This window comes from Primulina huaijiensis, chromosome 18 (genome assembly GCF_012295235.1).
Source record: "Primulina huaijiensis isolate GDHJ02 chromosome 18, ASM1229523v2, whole genome shotgun sequence".
NCBI classification, from domain to species: Eukaryota; Viridiplantae; Streptophyta; class Magnoliopsida; order Lamiales; family Gesneriaceae; genus Primulina; species Primulina huaijiensis.
The window spans coordinates 4,849,449-4,865,009 of NC_133323.1; the positions used below are offsets into that span (position 1 = coordinate 4,849,449).

The 15,561-nt window shown below is 34.5% G+C and overlaps 1 protein-coding gene across 4 annotated transcripts; it reads left to right on the top strand.

The window, feature by feature from the left end:
- Window positions 1-3,027: 3,027 nt before the first annotated feature.
- LOC140964250 (uncharacterized) lies at window positions 3,028-15,261 on the top strand. Of its 4 annotated transcripts, none has more exons than XM_073423871.1 (11): window positions 3,028-3,240; window positions 3,334-3,429; window positions 8,789-8,863; window positions 9,318-9,398; window positions 9,617-9,756; window positions 11,057-11,314; window positions 11,891-12,065; window positions 12,458-12,541; window positions 12,717-12,825; window positions 13,098-13,291; window positions 14,763-15,261. In XM_073423871.1, the coding sequence occupies exons 1-11, from the start codon at window positions 3,118-3,120 to the stop codon at window positions 14,943-14,945; spliced, it is 1,518 nt and encodes a 505-aa protein (XP_073279972.1). In that variant the 5' UTR covers window positions 3,028-3,117; the 3' UTR covers window positions 14,946-15,261. The 4 variants fall into 4 exon arrangements, with proteins under 4 accessions (XP_073279972.1, XP_073279973.1, XP_073279974.1 ...); XM_073423872.1 differs by having other exon boundaries at window positions 3,035-3,240; window positions 3,339-3,429; XM_073423873.1 differs by lacking the exons at window positions 3,028-3,240; window positions 3,334-3,429 and adding an exon at window positions 6,189-6,571.
- Window positions 15,262-15,561: the final 300 nt, after the last annotated feature.

Genomic DNA, 15,561 nt, shown 5'->3' on the forward strand with positions numbered 1-15,561 from the left:
CCTGCCTGCCTGCTCTACTGGTCCGCTGTTCTTTCTTTTTCATTCATTTCGTGTCTGTTTTCATATAATTTTTAGTATATAAAATCTATTTTTGTGATTTTTATTTTATATAAGATAATAGATGCACTTATTTTTTGAAAATTAAAAAATATAAGATCCATTATTATTTTTTTATTTTATAGTGAGGCGATCGATCGGTCGAAAACAAAAAATATGAGATCTATCAATATATTTTTATTTTACAATGAGACGATCGATCGATCATCTTGTACAAACATATCTCTACTCTCGATGTGCCATATACTCATCCCAATAATTAATAAAAGTTTAGACATGAAAAAAGAATCAATAAAAATATGTGAAGGGTCGAAGCACTCGTTTGAGAATTGGATTTACATTAGAAACCATTAGTTTTCTGCGATAATTAATTGATTAAAATCCATTGACATGGTAGAAAAAAGCAATTAATATCCTCTATTATTATTATTACATTGTTTCAGTCAGACGAACAATTTCAACATCATACAAACAGTTTCGAGTACGCTTTCTCTACTTTCAAGGCCGCCAGGCCTTTAATTAAGTGCAGCCTAAATTTATGTGTTTTTGGTATCATCAATTTCTTGTCTCATTCCTGAATTTTGATTTCGAATTTAATCGTTGCTCTTCTGCGTTTGACCAGATGTTGGCTATTGAGCATGAAGTGGAGGCCGGTGAATTAATATATAACGGATAAGCGATGTTAATATAAGGATATCCCCAGCTGGAAAATAATGTCTTCTGCAATTATTTATATTTTTCCATAAATGCATGGTCTTACATTCATACGACAAAAACTTACATGAGACACTCTCATGGATCGTATTTTGTGAGACATATTTTTTATTTTGGTCATCTATTAATAAATATTACTTTTTATTGTGAATATCAATAAGATTGACCCGTCTCACAGATAACGATTCGTGAGACTGTCTCACAAGAGACTTACTCTATCGTAATTCACTTCATTTAAGACAATATCCAACCGCTATTTTGTCTCAAATACAAAAAAAAGGATGTTTAAAGTTATTTATATTCAAAGTTTATATTTTACACGATAAATTACAAAATAATTTTAAATTCAATTCGATTACTTTTTTTTCTTTTATTATTGTTGAAAAAAAATTTATCACGTGTGTTAATTTAAATGTCATGTTCATATAACCTGTCACAAATCAATTTAGACGTACTTCCCTGTGGAAGTGTAATTTAGCCGTAATTCATCAACTCTATACTATTTCTTATTCGTTTTTAGTAAATCTATTTGCTTTAGTCACGTTACGACACCCACATTGGGGTGTTAAATATGTCCTAACACCACGTCTTCATTGTGAATGAGCATTATAATGCCACACAGTACGACACCCACATTGGGGTGTTAAATATGTCCTCACACACTGTCTTCATTGTGAATGAGCATTATAATGCCCACACAGAAAAGAATGAACGCTCCTCTCTCCTTTTTTTAAAATTTTATTTTTTTATTATTATTTTTTAATTTTTTTAAATATTTTTTCCTAACGTTTTTTTTTGATTTTTTAATTATTTTTTAACTTTTTAAATTAAATGATTTAAATATTGTAAAACATATTTATTTAATATAAAAAAAATTTAAGATGATTGGGTGGATCATAAGACCCATAAATAATGAGTTTTAATGTTAAAAAGAATGAAGTGAAAGAGATATGTTGTTATAATAAGTATGTGACAGTGGTTCCCACGATTTTTGATGAGCTTGTGGATGTTATATTATATAACACCCACCAATACGGATGCCCTTAATCCGAATAAGTTACTAACGATCAAGTCAGAAAATTCACATTGCCTTTTTATTTTTGAAAGTTAGATTTCAATTTTCTATCAGAAATTGGCGTCAAACGACACCTGACATACTCGCAAAATTAAGAGTAAGCACACTCTTTTTAAGTACGGAAAAAGGAAAAGTTATATTCCTGCATGATCAAATTAACATATAAATAAACTATCGCAAATGTGTTGATTGACATATTCCAGCCAAAACTTAAAGTGGAACTTAATTTTTCTTGTAAACAGAAATTATTCGAGGGGCATACCAAATAATGTAGGATTATTACATACGAAAAATAACATTTTAACGTTTTCTTAAATTTATCGAAATCACCATAAAAAAGTATTAATTTTAAACGAATTTTTAATATGCCCAACAACCCAGTGATCTCGTTGAAATAAATTTTAAGAAGAATGCACGTAAGGAAATTAATTGCATAAACTCAAATTATGTTCCCTGATTTTTTTTTTTTTAAAAATAATCATTCGGAACCATCCCCGAAATTACCTCCCACATTAGACGAAGTATACTTTAAGCCATTGGAAATTTAGATTCCTTATTTTCGATGATATTTTGATATCTTTAATATGTATTGGTATAGAAAATTTTGATTAGAATCGTATATTTACATATATATTTTTAAAAATCATATCTGAATGTGAAGACTATTTTATGAAGCATTCCGAACCTACAAGCCCTTAGAGTGTTTCTGGTTGGAGAAGCCAATATATATGTTTAAAAATTGAATTTTTTTTATAAAAAAGACATATTGTTTAGTTACAAAAATGTTTTTTTTAAACATTTAATTTTTTAGAAGCTAGAATTTATGGCTTTTGGTTTTTGGTTCTAATTCTATGTAAAAATAAATACAAAAAACATTTTTCAACATTTATCCGAGAACCAAAATCATTTTTTTTAATAATAAAAACTTTTTTTAAAAACAACTTATTTAAGTGTTTTTTAAAGTACAACTTTCATATCTAAGCTCACTCACAATAAAATCTGATAAAATTATAACAAACGGTTAAATCGAGACTCATAAAAAGTTTGTGGTAAACATCATCATATTTAAAATGGTATGATTACAATATGACATGTTCAGTTGCATATTCCAAATGTCTTTACAGAGTTAATGGGCCAAACTGGATAAAGCCCAACCCAAAAAAAGGTCCAATAAGGGTGTTTTCCTTCTGGACTTAGCTAGCAATGTTATCACTGAACCGATCGTAGAGATTGGAGGGTGGGAATACAGCAGTTTTGAGAGCTCAGCCGCCATGACCGGCGGAGGCTACTCGTGCAAGACAGCAAGAGAAACTTTAGAATGGATTGTTGCCATCAAAGATTTCCTAGAACCCTACAGATTCTTCATGGATGCTCATGTTGTCAATTTCTTCACTGTAATTATTCTTTCAGATCCGATGTAAATATTAGAAATTGGATTGCGTGTGTGTAATGCAATGACTTGTTGGTATTCGACTGAATTCTAATAGGACAGACTGTGGGAGGCTGTCGACAAAGAGTGGATGGATTGTCTGCGGAGAGAGCCTGTGGAACATCTCGTTCAAATTCCTTCTGGTGTGGTGCAGGTACTTTCTTGATTCCATGTTTTCATTTTGAGGTTAAAGTCGTGTGCTCTTCGATTTTGAACGGGGTGATGTGAAGTGTATGACAATTTTAGCTATGATTTTCTATCTAGTATATCAGGTGTACTTTTTATGTTTTGTTGCTCCATAGTTATGAATCGAATTTATAATTCATTAACATTATTGTACCCATATTGGCTGCGTCCGAACTTGATCGAACATCACCACACAATCGTCACCTTTAGGTCCGTTCCACAAAGGTTGCACAAATATACCTCGGTAGGGGCAGAACTAGCTGGTGAAAGAGGCGTGGTTCCACCGCCCTTGCCAATGGAAAAAAAATGTATTTTTATCCATAATTTTTCTAACAATACATTTTTTGCATTCCCTGATCTCAATCCAAGATCTGGAATTCCAGGGTCCATTTTGCTTTTTTTGTACTATATTCTTGGTCCACCCCTGTTCAGAGGCATATAAACAAGGCAGTGAGTACATGAATGTGCATTGTCTTTAAGTATTAGATTAGCTGTTTACATTTGATGTCGCGTCTTCTATTGTTCTTTATTTAATTCCCAGTTTTACATATAGTTATTTAGGGTGCAAGGTGCACTAAAGAGCTAGAGTACCCGGAGTCTAAGGCGAAACGCACACTTTATCGAATAAAAAACATTGGACATAAATTTTAAAATTCAACATATATAATTTATACTATAATATCACATAAATTAAATATACTTAACAAAGATGGCAAATAGTATAAATAAAAATTCATTAATAGATAATTTACCGTAAATCATAATCAGAAAAAACTTCTGGAATCTAAAGAAATTGGAAGCAGTAAGCTGTAAAAGCAATTGGAAAAAAAGGGTTGCCAGTTGCCTAATTTGAATCGCTAGAAATTTAGAAACCAAAATTGTAGTTGTGGTCTTTTGGGCGCTGCACGCAGAATGGCAGATAGTAGTTGAGGGAGATGAAAAGTTGCTGCACACCGTTACAACTTACATGAATGCATGATTTTTTTTATTAACGTACAAGATTTGCAGACCACTTCATGAGGCGCTCGCTTTTGCGCCCTCGGCATAAGTGCGCGGTTCAAGCACGCTTGTTTCGCTTTTAACAACTATGGTTTTACATGCTACATTTTAGTAGTTGTGGTGCTTGGATGGGGTGGGGTTGATTGAACAATTCCTTTAGGTTTTGCTTTGATTAATGAACTTGCTTTGGTGAAATCTTCATTTATTTTTCTTGTCATTGCTCTCGTCTCTTTTTTAAATTTTACAATCCCCGTATCCAGCCTAATTNAAGCCTTAAGTGCTCAATCCTTTAGCAAATACATCTGCCAGCTGGTCGTGGTAGACATATATGGCGTACAAATCAACCCACTTTCTAGTTTTTCTTTGATGAAGCTTCTATCAATCTTGATATGCTTTGCTTGACCATGTTGAACATGAACTGGATTGTGAGCTATGATGATTGTAGATTTATTATGACAATAAAGTCTCATGGGGCCATCTTACTTAATCTTCAAATCATCTAAGACATTCTTTATCCATATTCCATAGTAGCTCACACCCTCCGTCTGCCATTGCTCGAAATTCAGCCTCTGCACTAGATCGTGCTACCAAACTTTGTTTCTTACTTATCCATATCACTATATTTTCACTAAGAAAGGTGCAATACCCTGGGGTTGATCTTCTTTCAATAATAGATCTGACATAATCAGCATTTGTGTAGGTTTCAAGCAACAATTTTTCACTTCGTTTAAACATTATACCATTTCTTGGTGTTTTTTTAGGCATTGCAATACCCTATAGGCTGCTTGAAAATGAACTTCTTTGGGGTCTTGCATGAACTGGCTAATTATACCCATTGCATAAGCTATGTTCGGTCGTGTATGAGATAAATAAATGAGTCTCCCATTGATACATTCCCTTATCTATTGCAGCATCTTCTTCTGCGTTTCCTAACTTGATATTTGGGTCAACAGGAGTGCTAGCTAGTTTGCATGCTCTCTGGCCTGTTTCTTTGAGAAGATCTGCTACATACTTTTGTTGGGAGATGAAAATACCCCGTCTCGAGTGAGCCACTTCAATGCCAAGGAAATATTTCAGCTGTCCCAATGCTTTAAATTCAAATTCTTTCGCCAATTGCGCAACCTTAATACTTCTTTCTCTTTATCATCATCTCGTATTACAATAATATCATCAACATATACCAAGAGGGCTGTGATTTTTCCAGTAGATGAGAGTTTAATAAACAATGTATGATCTCCTTGGCTTTGTTTATACCCAATAGCAAGCATAACTCTCGCAAATCTACTAAACCAAGCTCGTGTTGATTGCTTGCGTCCATACAAAGCTTTCTTAAGCTCACACTGTTTCAGCAGCCAAGTTATTTGAATAACCTGGTGGAACATCCATATCGTTGTAATTCTCACCCATAAGTAGCTGCTAGTGACAATATTATTGTAACAGTATTCATCTTTGCAACTGGAGCAAAATGTTCTAACTTCTAATTAATAGATGCCATAAGTTTGAGTATAGTCTTTGGCCACAAGTTGTGCCTTATACCTTTCCAATGATCCGTCAGCTCTATATTCTTCCATGTTTTATTCATCTCTAACGCCTTTAGTTCCTTATTCATAGCTTGTTTCCATTTTTTTTTTTGGATAAAGCCTCAGATACATTTTTGGGAATATTAATTGTATTTAGGTTAACAAGGAAGGCTCTATGGGAAGGTGAAAGTTGCTTAAAGCATAGAAATTAGAAAGTGGTTCTAACAGCAATGGGAAGATCCTGATCATGAGTTTCTTTTTCAGTTTCAACCTGCAATGAAGAGTCAAAAGTTGTTACCTCATGTGATGGATCTAGGTTGGATGCTGGACAGTGTAAAGATCCAGGAGCAGCCATCTTCTTTCTTGAATACGCTTTACCTTTACCAAACTCATCATCCTCAAGATTATACTTTTCAAGTACTGTTGGTTCAGGCATAGAAGCTGATTTTTCAGAATCTGGTAAGCTGGAATTAGGTAATGCAGTGGCTGGTTCAGGTACAAGAGATGATCTAGTGGAAGGAAGAGGTGATAACTAAAGTAAGAGTTCCCTGTCCTCATCTTCAAGTGCTGAATTCTCCCCCTGAAGATAAAGTATGGTAAAGCAAGACTCTTCTTCATTGAAAGTAATATCTAATGGACATAAAATTTCTTTGATGGAGGGTGGTAATACTTATACCCTTTTTGAGTTAAGAATATCACACAAAGACACATTTCAATGCTCTTGGGTCCAATTTCCTCTTGTTTTGTCCATGGATATGGACAAATGACACACTTCTGAAAATTCATGGAACAAGATTATTTGTGATACGAAGATCTGGATAAAAGGTTGAGAGTATTTCCATTGGACTTTTGAGCGCCAAGACTTGGGTAAGTAAACAATTTATAAGGTGAACAAAAACTTAAGAGTCCTAAATGATGGATGTCTAAGTCTACGATGATGAAGCCAAAATTTATCCTTATTAGCTAAAACAAATTCTGAAACAAGTGAATGAGGGAGTGGGTGTATAACATTGCTAGATTGGCTCGGTGTTTCAAGGTAGTAGTCTATCCCGTTCTCTAGCATGTCCAATCATCCTTCCCGAATCCTTCTCCTGAAACAAACAATAATCATGATGAAATACCACAATACATTGTAAATCCCGAGTAAGTTTTTGGATTGAGACAAGGTTTGTGGTCAAACTAGGAACATGAAGGACATTTTCTAAGGTTAAAGGTGGATTAATTGTAACATTTCCTTGACCTGCCATGGTGGTTAACAAACCATTGGCAATAGCTATTTTCCTGCTACTTGGACATGGGGAATATGTAGAGAACACGCGGTGAGTTGGTTATATTGTCGGTGACTGCTGAATCCATGATCCAGGAGTTGGTAAAGGTTGTACCTGAGACATTGATTTAAGCCAATTGAGAATGGAAACTCACCTGAAAATACCAATGAACAGGCACCAGAAGGTTTTTCATAGCTGCCAATGAGTGATCTCACTTTTCGATCTCTTCGGGATTGAGAACACCTAATTCTTTTGGAGGAGATTCATCCCGTGTTGTTGCCCAATATGAGCACGACCATTCACGATTGGGAGGCTTGCCATGAATTCTCCAACAATTTTCGAGATTATGATTATCTCTTCTACATTGAGGGCATCATAGCTTGCTCTTTTGATTTCGACTTTGTGCCTTGAATCGCTAAATTTTCCACTCCCACTGCCTGGTGTTTGGTCTGTGTTTCTTGTTGATTTGAGACCATCGTGAACCACCATAGTGGAGCTATCTGAGTGCTGAGGTTCAAGCATTAGTGTCTTACTTTATTCTCCTCTGATCAGCTCCACCACTTCATTGAAGCACGGTATATCCCGGTTCCCAATAATCTGAATTCTTACTTGATCAAATTCAGGATTCAGCCCAACCAGAAAGTCATAAGCTCTATCTTGTTCAATAAAATCTTTGAGAACAGCAGCATTATCAGAGCACTTGGTTTGAATCACTATATAACGATCGAAAATTCTTGCCATAAGGCTTTCAATTGATTGGCATACTCGGTGACAATTTTATTCCTTTGTTTTGCAGCCAATTTTTTCACCTCGACTTCATAAACTTGAGCCACATCTTTAGGTTTTTTATAAGTTTGTTGAATTGCGTCCGAAATGTCTTTGGCAGTAGGCAAGAACATGCATGTGTCGCTGATTTCTGTCGTCATGCTTCAAAACTAGGATCCTTTGAAATTGGTCTTGGACCCGTGATATGACTGATATTTCCTCTTCCATTCAGTATTATTCGAAAAAGTTGTGACCATTTAGGATAATTCTTTCCATCCAACTTGTATGCCTGTATGTTTTGTAATTCTCCAGGCTTTGAGGCATGGATTTTCTCTTCGGATTGAGGGCTTTTTCCGACATCTTAGTAGCGGATGATCGGGATTGCTACTCTGAATAGGATAAGGTAAAAAGGAAGAACGAAGCTTATATAATTATTGGCACAAAAATCGAAGGCTTTGATACTATGTGTAGAATAAAATTTATATATATATTTTATATTATTAAGAAAAGATACAATTTACATGGTTATATAGAAATCTTAGAAAAAGTCCTAGAAGGAAAGGAGTCTATCAAATCTCATGATTTATGGGATATCCTAACAAAATAAAAAAGATCACAATCTTCCTGATTTACTGATATATACAATCTGCTATGAATCACACTATGAAATACAATTTAACATACATCTTTCCACATAACCTATAGCCGGATATCACTTTCAACTTCATTCAAAAATCAGGTCGATTTTTGATTTATCTATCACTTGTTTTTGCAGGCTTTCCCAGGTCTGAATGTGGCATCACTAAATGAGGTCATATCTCAAGGCATGAATCGAAAGAAAAAGCATGAAGTATACTGCATCCTATCTTTTTTTGTTTGTTCTCCATCTGTTTGGATTTCATTTCTAGATCTGCCATGATCTTTATATGCAATGCAATATGAGCTATTTGTACAGATAAAGACCTGGAGGTTTGTTTTATGGGTGGTAGGCTAGTAGTCTCATTACTGATAGATGAACGATGCTGCTAATGGATGGTCCTGGTAATCTTGTTGATCCTTGATGGATGGCAATATGCTAGTGAGGTTTATATTAGTTTTGATAGATGTAATACTAATTTAGTTGTACAGTTGGCTATCTTTAGAACACAATTTCATCATGTGGAAGTTTATTGATCGTCAGCATCAAATAACTTTTATGTTATACCGTTTAACTTTGGAGTTCAATGTCATTTCTGGACTCTGACCTTTGTTTAGTATCTAGGCAGGAGTGCTAATTCTGCTATCTTTGATACTTGTTGATCCAGATAGAATCCCTAGCTTCTGTTATTGGCTTGATTGCTAATAGTGTTGGAGCCGACACAGTTGTGGACGTTGGATCTGGTCAGGTATGATTTTAATTGCTTTATGTTGCTTTTGATAATTCTACCCTTTACAAAACAATAGTAGTTTTTGCAGACTGCGCGAATCAAAATTACTGTGCGCAGTGATGGATTTGTTGCAAAGTGTTATTATGTGGTAAATATTGGATAGGATATTGGATCTCATGTATGATATTAAATTAGATCCTTTTTGGACTTTATGACCATCAAATATGATTTTTCAGGGGTATCTTTCTCAAGTTCTTTGTTTCGAAAATGATCTTTCTGTAATTGCCATTGATGCTTCCTCTCATCATGGAAGCATTACTGATGCACGTGCCAAGCGTATCAAGAAATATTATGCAGCTAAGATGCGGAAATTTTGGTATGAAACCAAAAACATTATGATCATTTTTATGGTATGTTGAAATACACAAAACACTTTATGGGTCATATCAAGAAAAAATATGCAGCTAAGATGCATAGATCTTGAAATGGGGCTGAAATCTTTAATTTTTTAAGCATTTTTGTGTATCTCGATATGCACACTGACGCTCAATTGGTTAACTCATTTATTATTTTACTAATATGTTTTCCTATTGCTTTTCTTATTGCATAAATTGTTATTTGTCAATTGTAACCACCTTCATAAACTCATCTACCAGTCACCTAGTAGCTTCCTGTTCAATCATTTTTCTGTCTTTAGACTAGTGGTGAAAATCTGATCTGTGTTACATACTTGGGTAATGTTACCATGAGATTCAAGTTGGGTAATGGGATGATATTTATTCCATGATTTGGCTTAAGATTTAAAGATCTTTGATCTGGAAAAAAATTGTGATTGTGCATCGCACTAATATACGAGGACCGCTGCTCTCTCACCATTCTTCCTTCCAGTATAGATTTGCAAGTGTTTGTATCATGATGTGCATATGTATGTATCTGAGTGTTTCATTGGTTATGTTTTTGTGCACACGTCTATGACAATGAGTATGTTTTGGGGATGCACCTTCTTTCATTGAATTTGTTTCTTGTACATATGATATTCATTTTAGAATCTGATTTATATTTACCAGTTCTTTGATTAGAATTGTTTGTCTGGTTAAAAAAAACAAAGAGTTTATATGTTCTCTTGTGGAGAAGATTTTTGTCATGCTGAAATTTCCAGAATCCAACCAAATAATGGTTGGTATGGATGCATTCTCCTAGTTTGATTTGTGATTTCACTATTATGGCATTTCATCATTTTGACATATGTACACTTTTATAAATTGAGAACCCTCAATGTGGTCCCTCTTTGGCATCTCACTTGATCCTCTTTTCTGACGTACATCCCATTGCCAATTTCAGTTTCATTCTCACCTTTTGTCTCCAGAATCATGTCTACAAGTTTAATGTTTGGGTTTGTTATAAATTTGCATTGATAAGCATAACTGCATAATGTATATTTAGTAATGTGTTTGCTTCTCCTAAGTCAGTGGCTAAAATGGTTGTTTCCTCCTGTGAATAATTCCCCATTATTATGATGGATTAGAGTTTTTGCTGTTTTGTTATGCATCTGAGTTCTATGCTCTAGCCAATCTTTTTTTCAATGAATGTATTGTATTTACTAGTTCAAATCCTTCATAATAATTTAGAAGTGTTATCTTGTATTTGAGTTAATAGATTGTTAATTCTTCTGATAGTCCAGCGCAAAGAGGTTTGACCATGCCAAAAACAGTCACATGCCAAGTACTGTCTCCAGACATGTTGAAAAATATCAGCAGCTTATTAAAAGCAAATGATTCTGAAAAGTCTAATATATTGGACAAAAGTATTGAAGAAAAATCTCGGGAAGGAAGAGTTGGCAACGAAATTGCCTCTCTTTCATACACTAATGAGAAATCTTCTTTGATTCTGGCTGGACTCCATGCTTGTGGAGACCTTTCAGTGACAATGCTTAGGTACGCATCACTTTTTTTTATTGTTTTACTAATTACTGGTGTTTGCAGCAATTTTCCTAAAATAATGTTGATTTTATAAGGTAAATAGTTGCATCCAAATATCAAATTTAAATTCGTTAGATAGTGGGAGGTCTCAATGCTAATACCTCAATTAAAATTACGGTGTTAATACACTGTCTTTATGGAGCCTGTATTATTCTAACGTCTCTATTGGGTTTTTCATAAAATATCATATGCTAGAATTTTCCACATGCTTTCACAAGGAATCCCTAACTTGTCAGATATGTAATGAATTGTAAACCATGTAGAAATGACTGAAGCATGCGTTCACTGTCAACATAAAATATACACCCCAATCATTAATTTCTTCCCTTTTTAATTAAATTTTACAAGTTGTGCATTTGTCGGGAATCTTAATTTCTATGATGTTGTGTTGAGCCATGATAATATTTCCTTCGTGCTATTTGAACCTATGGGACACTGTTATATTTTCTTTATTGTGTTCCATAGCTTGCAGTAATCAATATGTCTTGCTTTATGTCTGCTGGATGTAATTACTGACCATCTTTTACTTAGGACTTTCATCGAATGCAAAGAGGTCAAATCAGTGGTTAGCATTGGTTGCTGTTATAACTTGTTATCTGAAAAAGGGATCCATGAGGCTAATTTTCAAAGTGGTTTTCCAATGAGTAAGGGTGCTAATTCTGCAGGTTTGCTTCTTGGGAAAAGTGCCCGTGACCTTGCTTGTCAGGTTTGTGTGCAATTTTCTTTTTGCCTTCGTTGATTCTGTGTAGATATTTGCTTGATGTTTGGATGAGTACTTTCAAAACCTCGACTTTTGCATTCTGCATTTATTGTTTCAGCTAAGAATCTGTAATACAACTGTTTCTCAGTTTATTTATATGGTTTTCTGATGGCTGTGCATTGATTTATTGTTCTACGGTGCTAGATCATTTGGTATTGTGCAGTGTTGTTCACTCACTTTTCTTGCGACTTTGATATTCAATATCAAGTTTGTGCTGATTATGCTACCTTTCTCTTATGAAATCATGTGATTAAATTCTGTTCTTTGCGTTTTGATTAGAGTCAACTACTATGTTTCCATGCAAATTTTTTGCTGACACATTGCCTTGAAATAAACAGAGTGCAGATAGATGGAAAAGCCTGGGAGAAACTGCCTGCCTTCATAATTTTGAGCTTCATGCTTTTCGTGCTGCCTTTCAGATGGTATTTGACACGGCACCTAGTTGCTTTGCTGTAGCCCAGTAAATTAGTGAAATAAGTATCTATCTACTTCTGCAATGTCTTCAGACAACCAATGATTTTTTCTTTGTTACTGTCATTCTTTTTCTACCAAAAGTAGTTAGTTTTAGAAAGACTCACACCTTGTTGAACTTTGAAGGTACTTTTACGATACTACCCAGACATTATTATCCAAAGCCCTGCAATAGGGCGTCAAGGGAAAGCTTTGCGCCGCCAACATCATCGCAGGATCTTAGAGAGCGATGCTGGTATTTTTGAATCTCTCTTAGGACTGAAAGAAGAAAACGTTGTGATTCTCTATTTCTTTTACTGACAGGACATAACGTCTTCCAAACATTTTATATCTCTTGTCAATATTAGGAAGTGTCATGTGGTCATTCTATAGCTCCAAATTTGAAGTGCTTTAAGAGAAAAAAAAAAGGCAAAAACATAAATGTCTGTTCAAAACTTTGTTGGTTATAGATGACATTCATGTATGCACCGTTCTTCTTAAGATAATTAAATGATGGTTCGTTTGCAGGTTCAATCAGAGCTACTGATGCCTTCGTTGGTGAAGGTTCTTCAAACCTGAGTTATGCTAATGAAGAAACTGACACTGTTGATAGATGTTCAATGTTTGTGAAGTTTTGCCAATCTGGACTAAGTCGGCTTGGTCATAGCGATTTTCATGATATTGCCTTTTCTGACTTGTGGAAGGAAGCTGAACAATTTTCTGTGAGTTCATTCTCTCTATTTTCACATTCCACCTGTTTTACAGATCGTTATGAACCTAATTATTATTGGGCCTAGATCCAAATAGGCCCAAGAGTAAATAGGCCTTAGAAGCCTCTAGAAAGTGGAAGCAAATAAGAATGTGAAGAAGGTGAGTTGTTATTCGTTCCATTAGTTGTTCAAGTTTTGGAGACTAGCATGTGCTGGGGGGGGAGTTGAACTCTCTTGTACAGAGGTTTACCTTTGGGAGCTTATATTCTTCTTTATTTTAGTTGATTATTGTTGATATATTAGCATAATTTTGTGGTTGCAACAACTATCCAGGTAAATCAATTTGTTATTTGATTCTGCTTTATTAATTTTTCTTGATCTCATCTCTCCTTGATGGATGTTAATGTTCGTGTATTTCTAGACATGAAAAATTACCACATCGAGTTTGTTAATGTGGTTGCCAGAAAGTGAGTTCATGTAAACAGTTTCTTGGTTTTTCATGTTAAATTTCTTTTCTTCTCTGTGAGGTTGGAGTTTAATTTTTATGTAATCCTATGTTTGGTGAAATGAATTTGTGTATGGAGCAGTATTTTGTGGTTCACCCCAGTTTTGGAGTTGAGTGCTAGGAATCATACGTTCTTTGTAAATTGTCTTTCATGTTTTAAATGACGTAGACTAGTGTCTTTTTCCAAAAGATTGGATAATCTCTTGAGGTTAGGGGTGTGCAAAATTTCGGTTAAACCGAATTAACCGACCGAACCGAATTAATTCGGAAATTCGGTTCGGTTAATTCAGAAGTTCGGTTTTGAAATTTTAAAAATCGGTTAATTTGGTTCGGTTTCGGTTTTAATTTGAAAAATTCGGTTAAACCGAATTAACCGAATTAGTATATGTATTAATTTAAGTTGTATATGGACATTAAAAATACATTAAAAGGAAACCCAACTTTTCATGTATTAGAAAAGAAGCTCATTCATCCAATGATTTTATCTTCAATATTTATATTTATTATTGGTATTTTTTGTTCAATGTTCCTTGTTATTTATAAGATCTTCATTTTTTTTTGTGTTAAAAGTCGTATTTTTTTAAAAAAACCGATAACCGATTTAAAAATCGGTTCGGTTAATTCGGTTTCTATGAATATTTCGATCGGTTCGGTTATTTGAAAATAAAATTGGTTAAATCGGTTATATGTCTATTCGGTTCGGTCGGTAACCGAATAGACCGATTGCACACCCCTACTTAAGGTTATTGCAAAGCAAACTTGCCATTTTTTCCGGTAATATGTTGATAAATGGATATGGGATATGTCAGCATGTTATGCGTCTATGTCTGACACCAGCCATCCCACACCCATGCATAGAATTATCTTTGAGTTTTGGCTTACACAAGTTTAATTGTTTGATTTTTTTAAAATGTCTATGGCTGAGATGCGGATAACATGAAGATTTTAATAATCTGCTATGACCTATTTACCGCGCAGGCACTTATTGGGCCTTACTGGACTCTTCGGGCTGCTCTGGGACCTGTTTTGGAAACTGTTCTGCTGCTTGATAGATTATTATTCCTCCAGGAGCAAGGCGACTTGCTTGAAGCAGTTATGCTGCCTATATTTAATCCTGTTTTATCTCCTAGAAATGTAGCTTTGATCGCGAAAAAACTGTGAAACCACTTCTATAACAAGTTGTCATGAACGGCAATCACTTATTTCCTTTGTCTGTACAACAATCAGGTGCTTAACATGCTCACGAAGAAGGATAATTGGTGCTGAGTAGAGTTGTTGGATGCTCTTTGTAAGATTTGATTTACAAAAAGAGTTTATTTACAAGCAGAGAGAGATTGGGAGCTGGGACAATGACATATTTCTAAGGAGAGAGAGATTGGGAGTTGGGACAATGACATATTTTATCAAGGTATTGTGCATTGAATTGTATGCATGCTTTTTCTATGGAGAGAGAGATTGAGACATAATTTGCAGTGAACAGTTAGAAACATGGATTTTTCAGTACTTCATAGCTGAAATGTTAACTAATTATTGCTTTTCTATTGATATTGCGAAGAATGAAGAATCGGTAATATTTGGATAACGTTTCTGAATACCATCCTCCTATCATTGATTTCTATGTTAGATTTTCTTGACTAGTAGATTGGAGTCAACATACAAATGCAAGCATCTAAATGTGGTAGTTTGATTTTTTAAGGATTTCATTAACTGAATTAACTTAGGACTGTTTGTTTTTGAATTTGCATTTTCTGAATGTTTACCCAGTATGTCTTTGTAC

Bases quoted from the DNA above. Each gene is read 5' to 3' on its own strand.
- LOC140964250 (XM_073423871.1), top strand. From the start codon at position 3,118: ATGACCGGCGGAGGCTACTCGTGCAAGACAGCAAGAGAAACTTTAGAA. The intron at 9,757-11,056 runs GTATGAAACCAA...TTCTTCTGATAG, and splicing joins GCTAAGATGCGGAAATTTTG to TCCAGCGCAAAGAGGTTTGA. The intron at 12,542-12,716 runs GTATTTGACACG...TGAACTTTGAAG, and splicing joins TTCGTGCTGCCTTTCAGATG to GTACTTTTACGATACTACCC.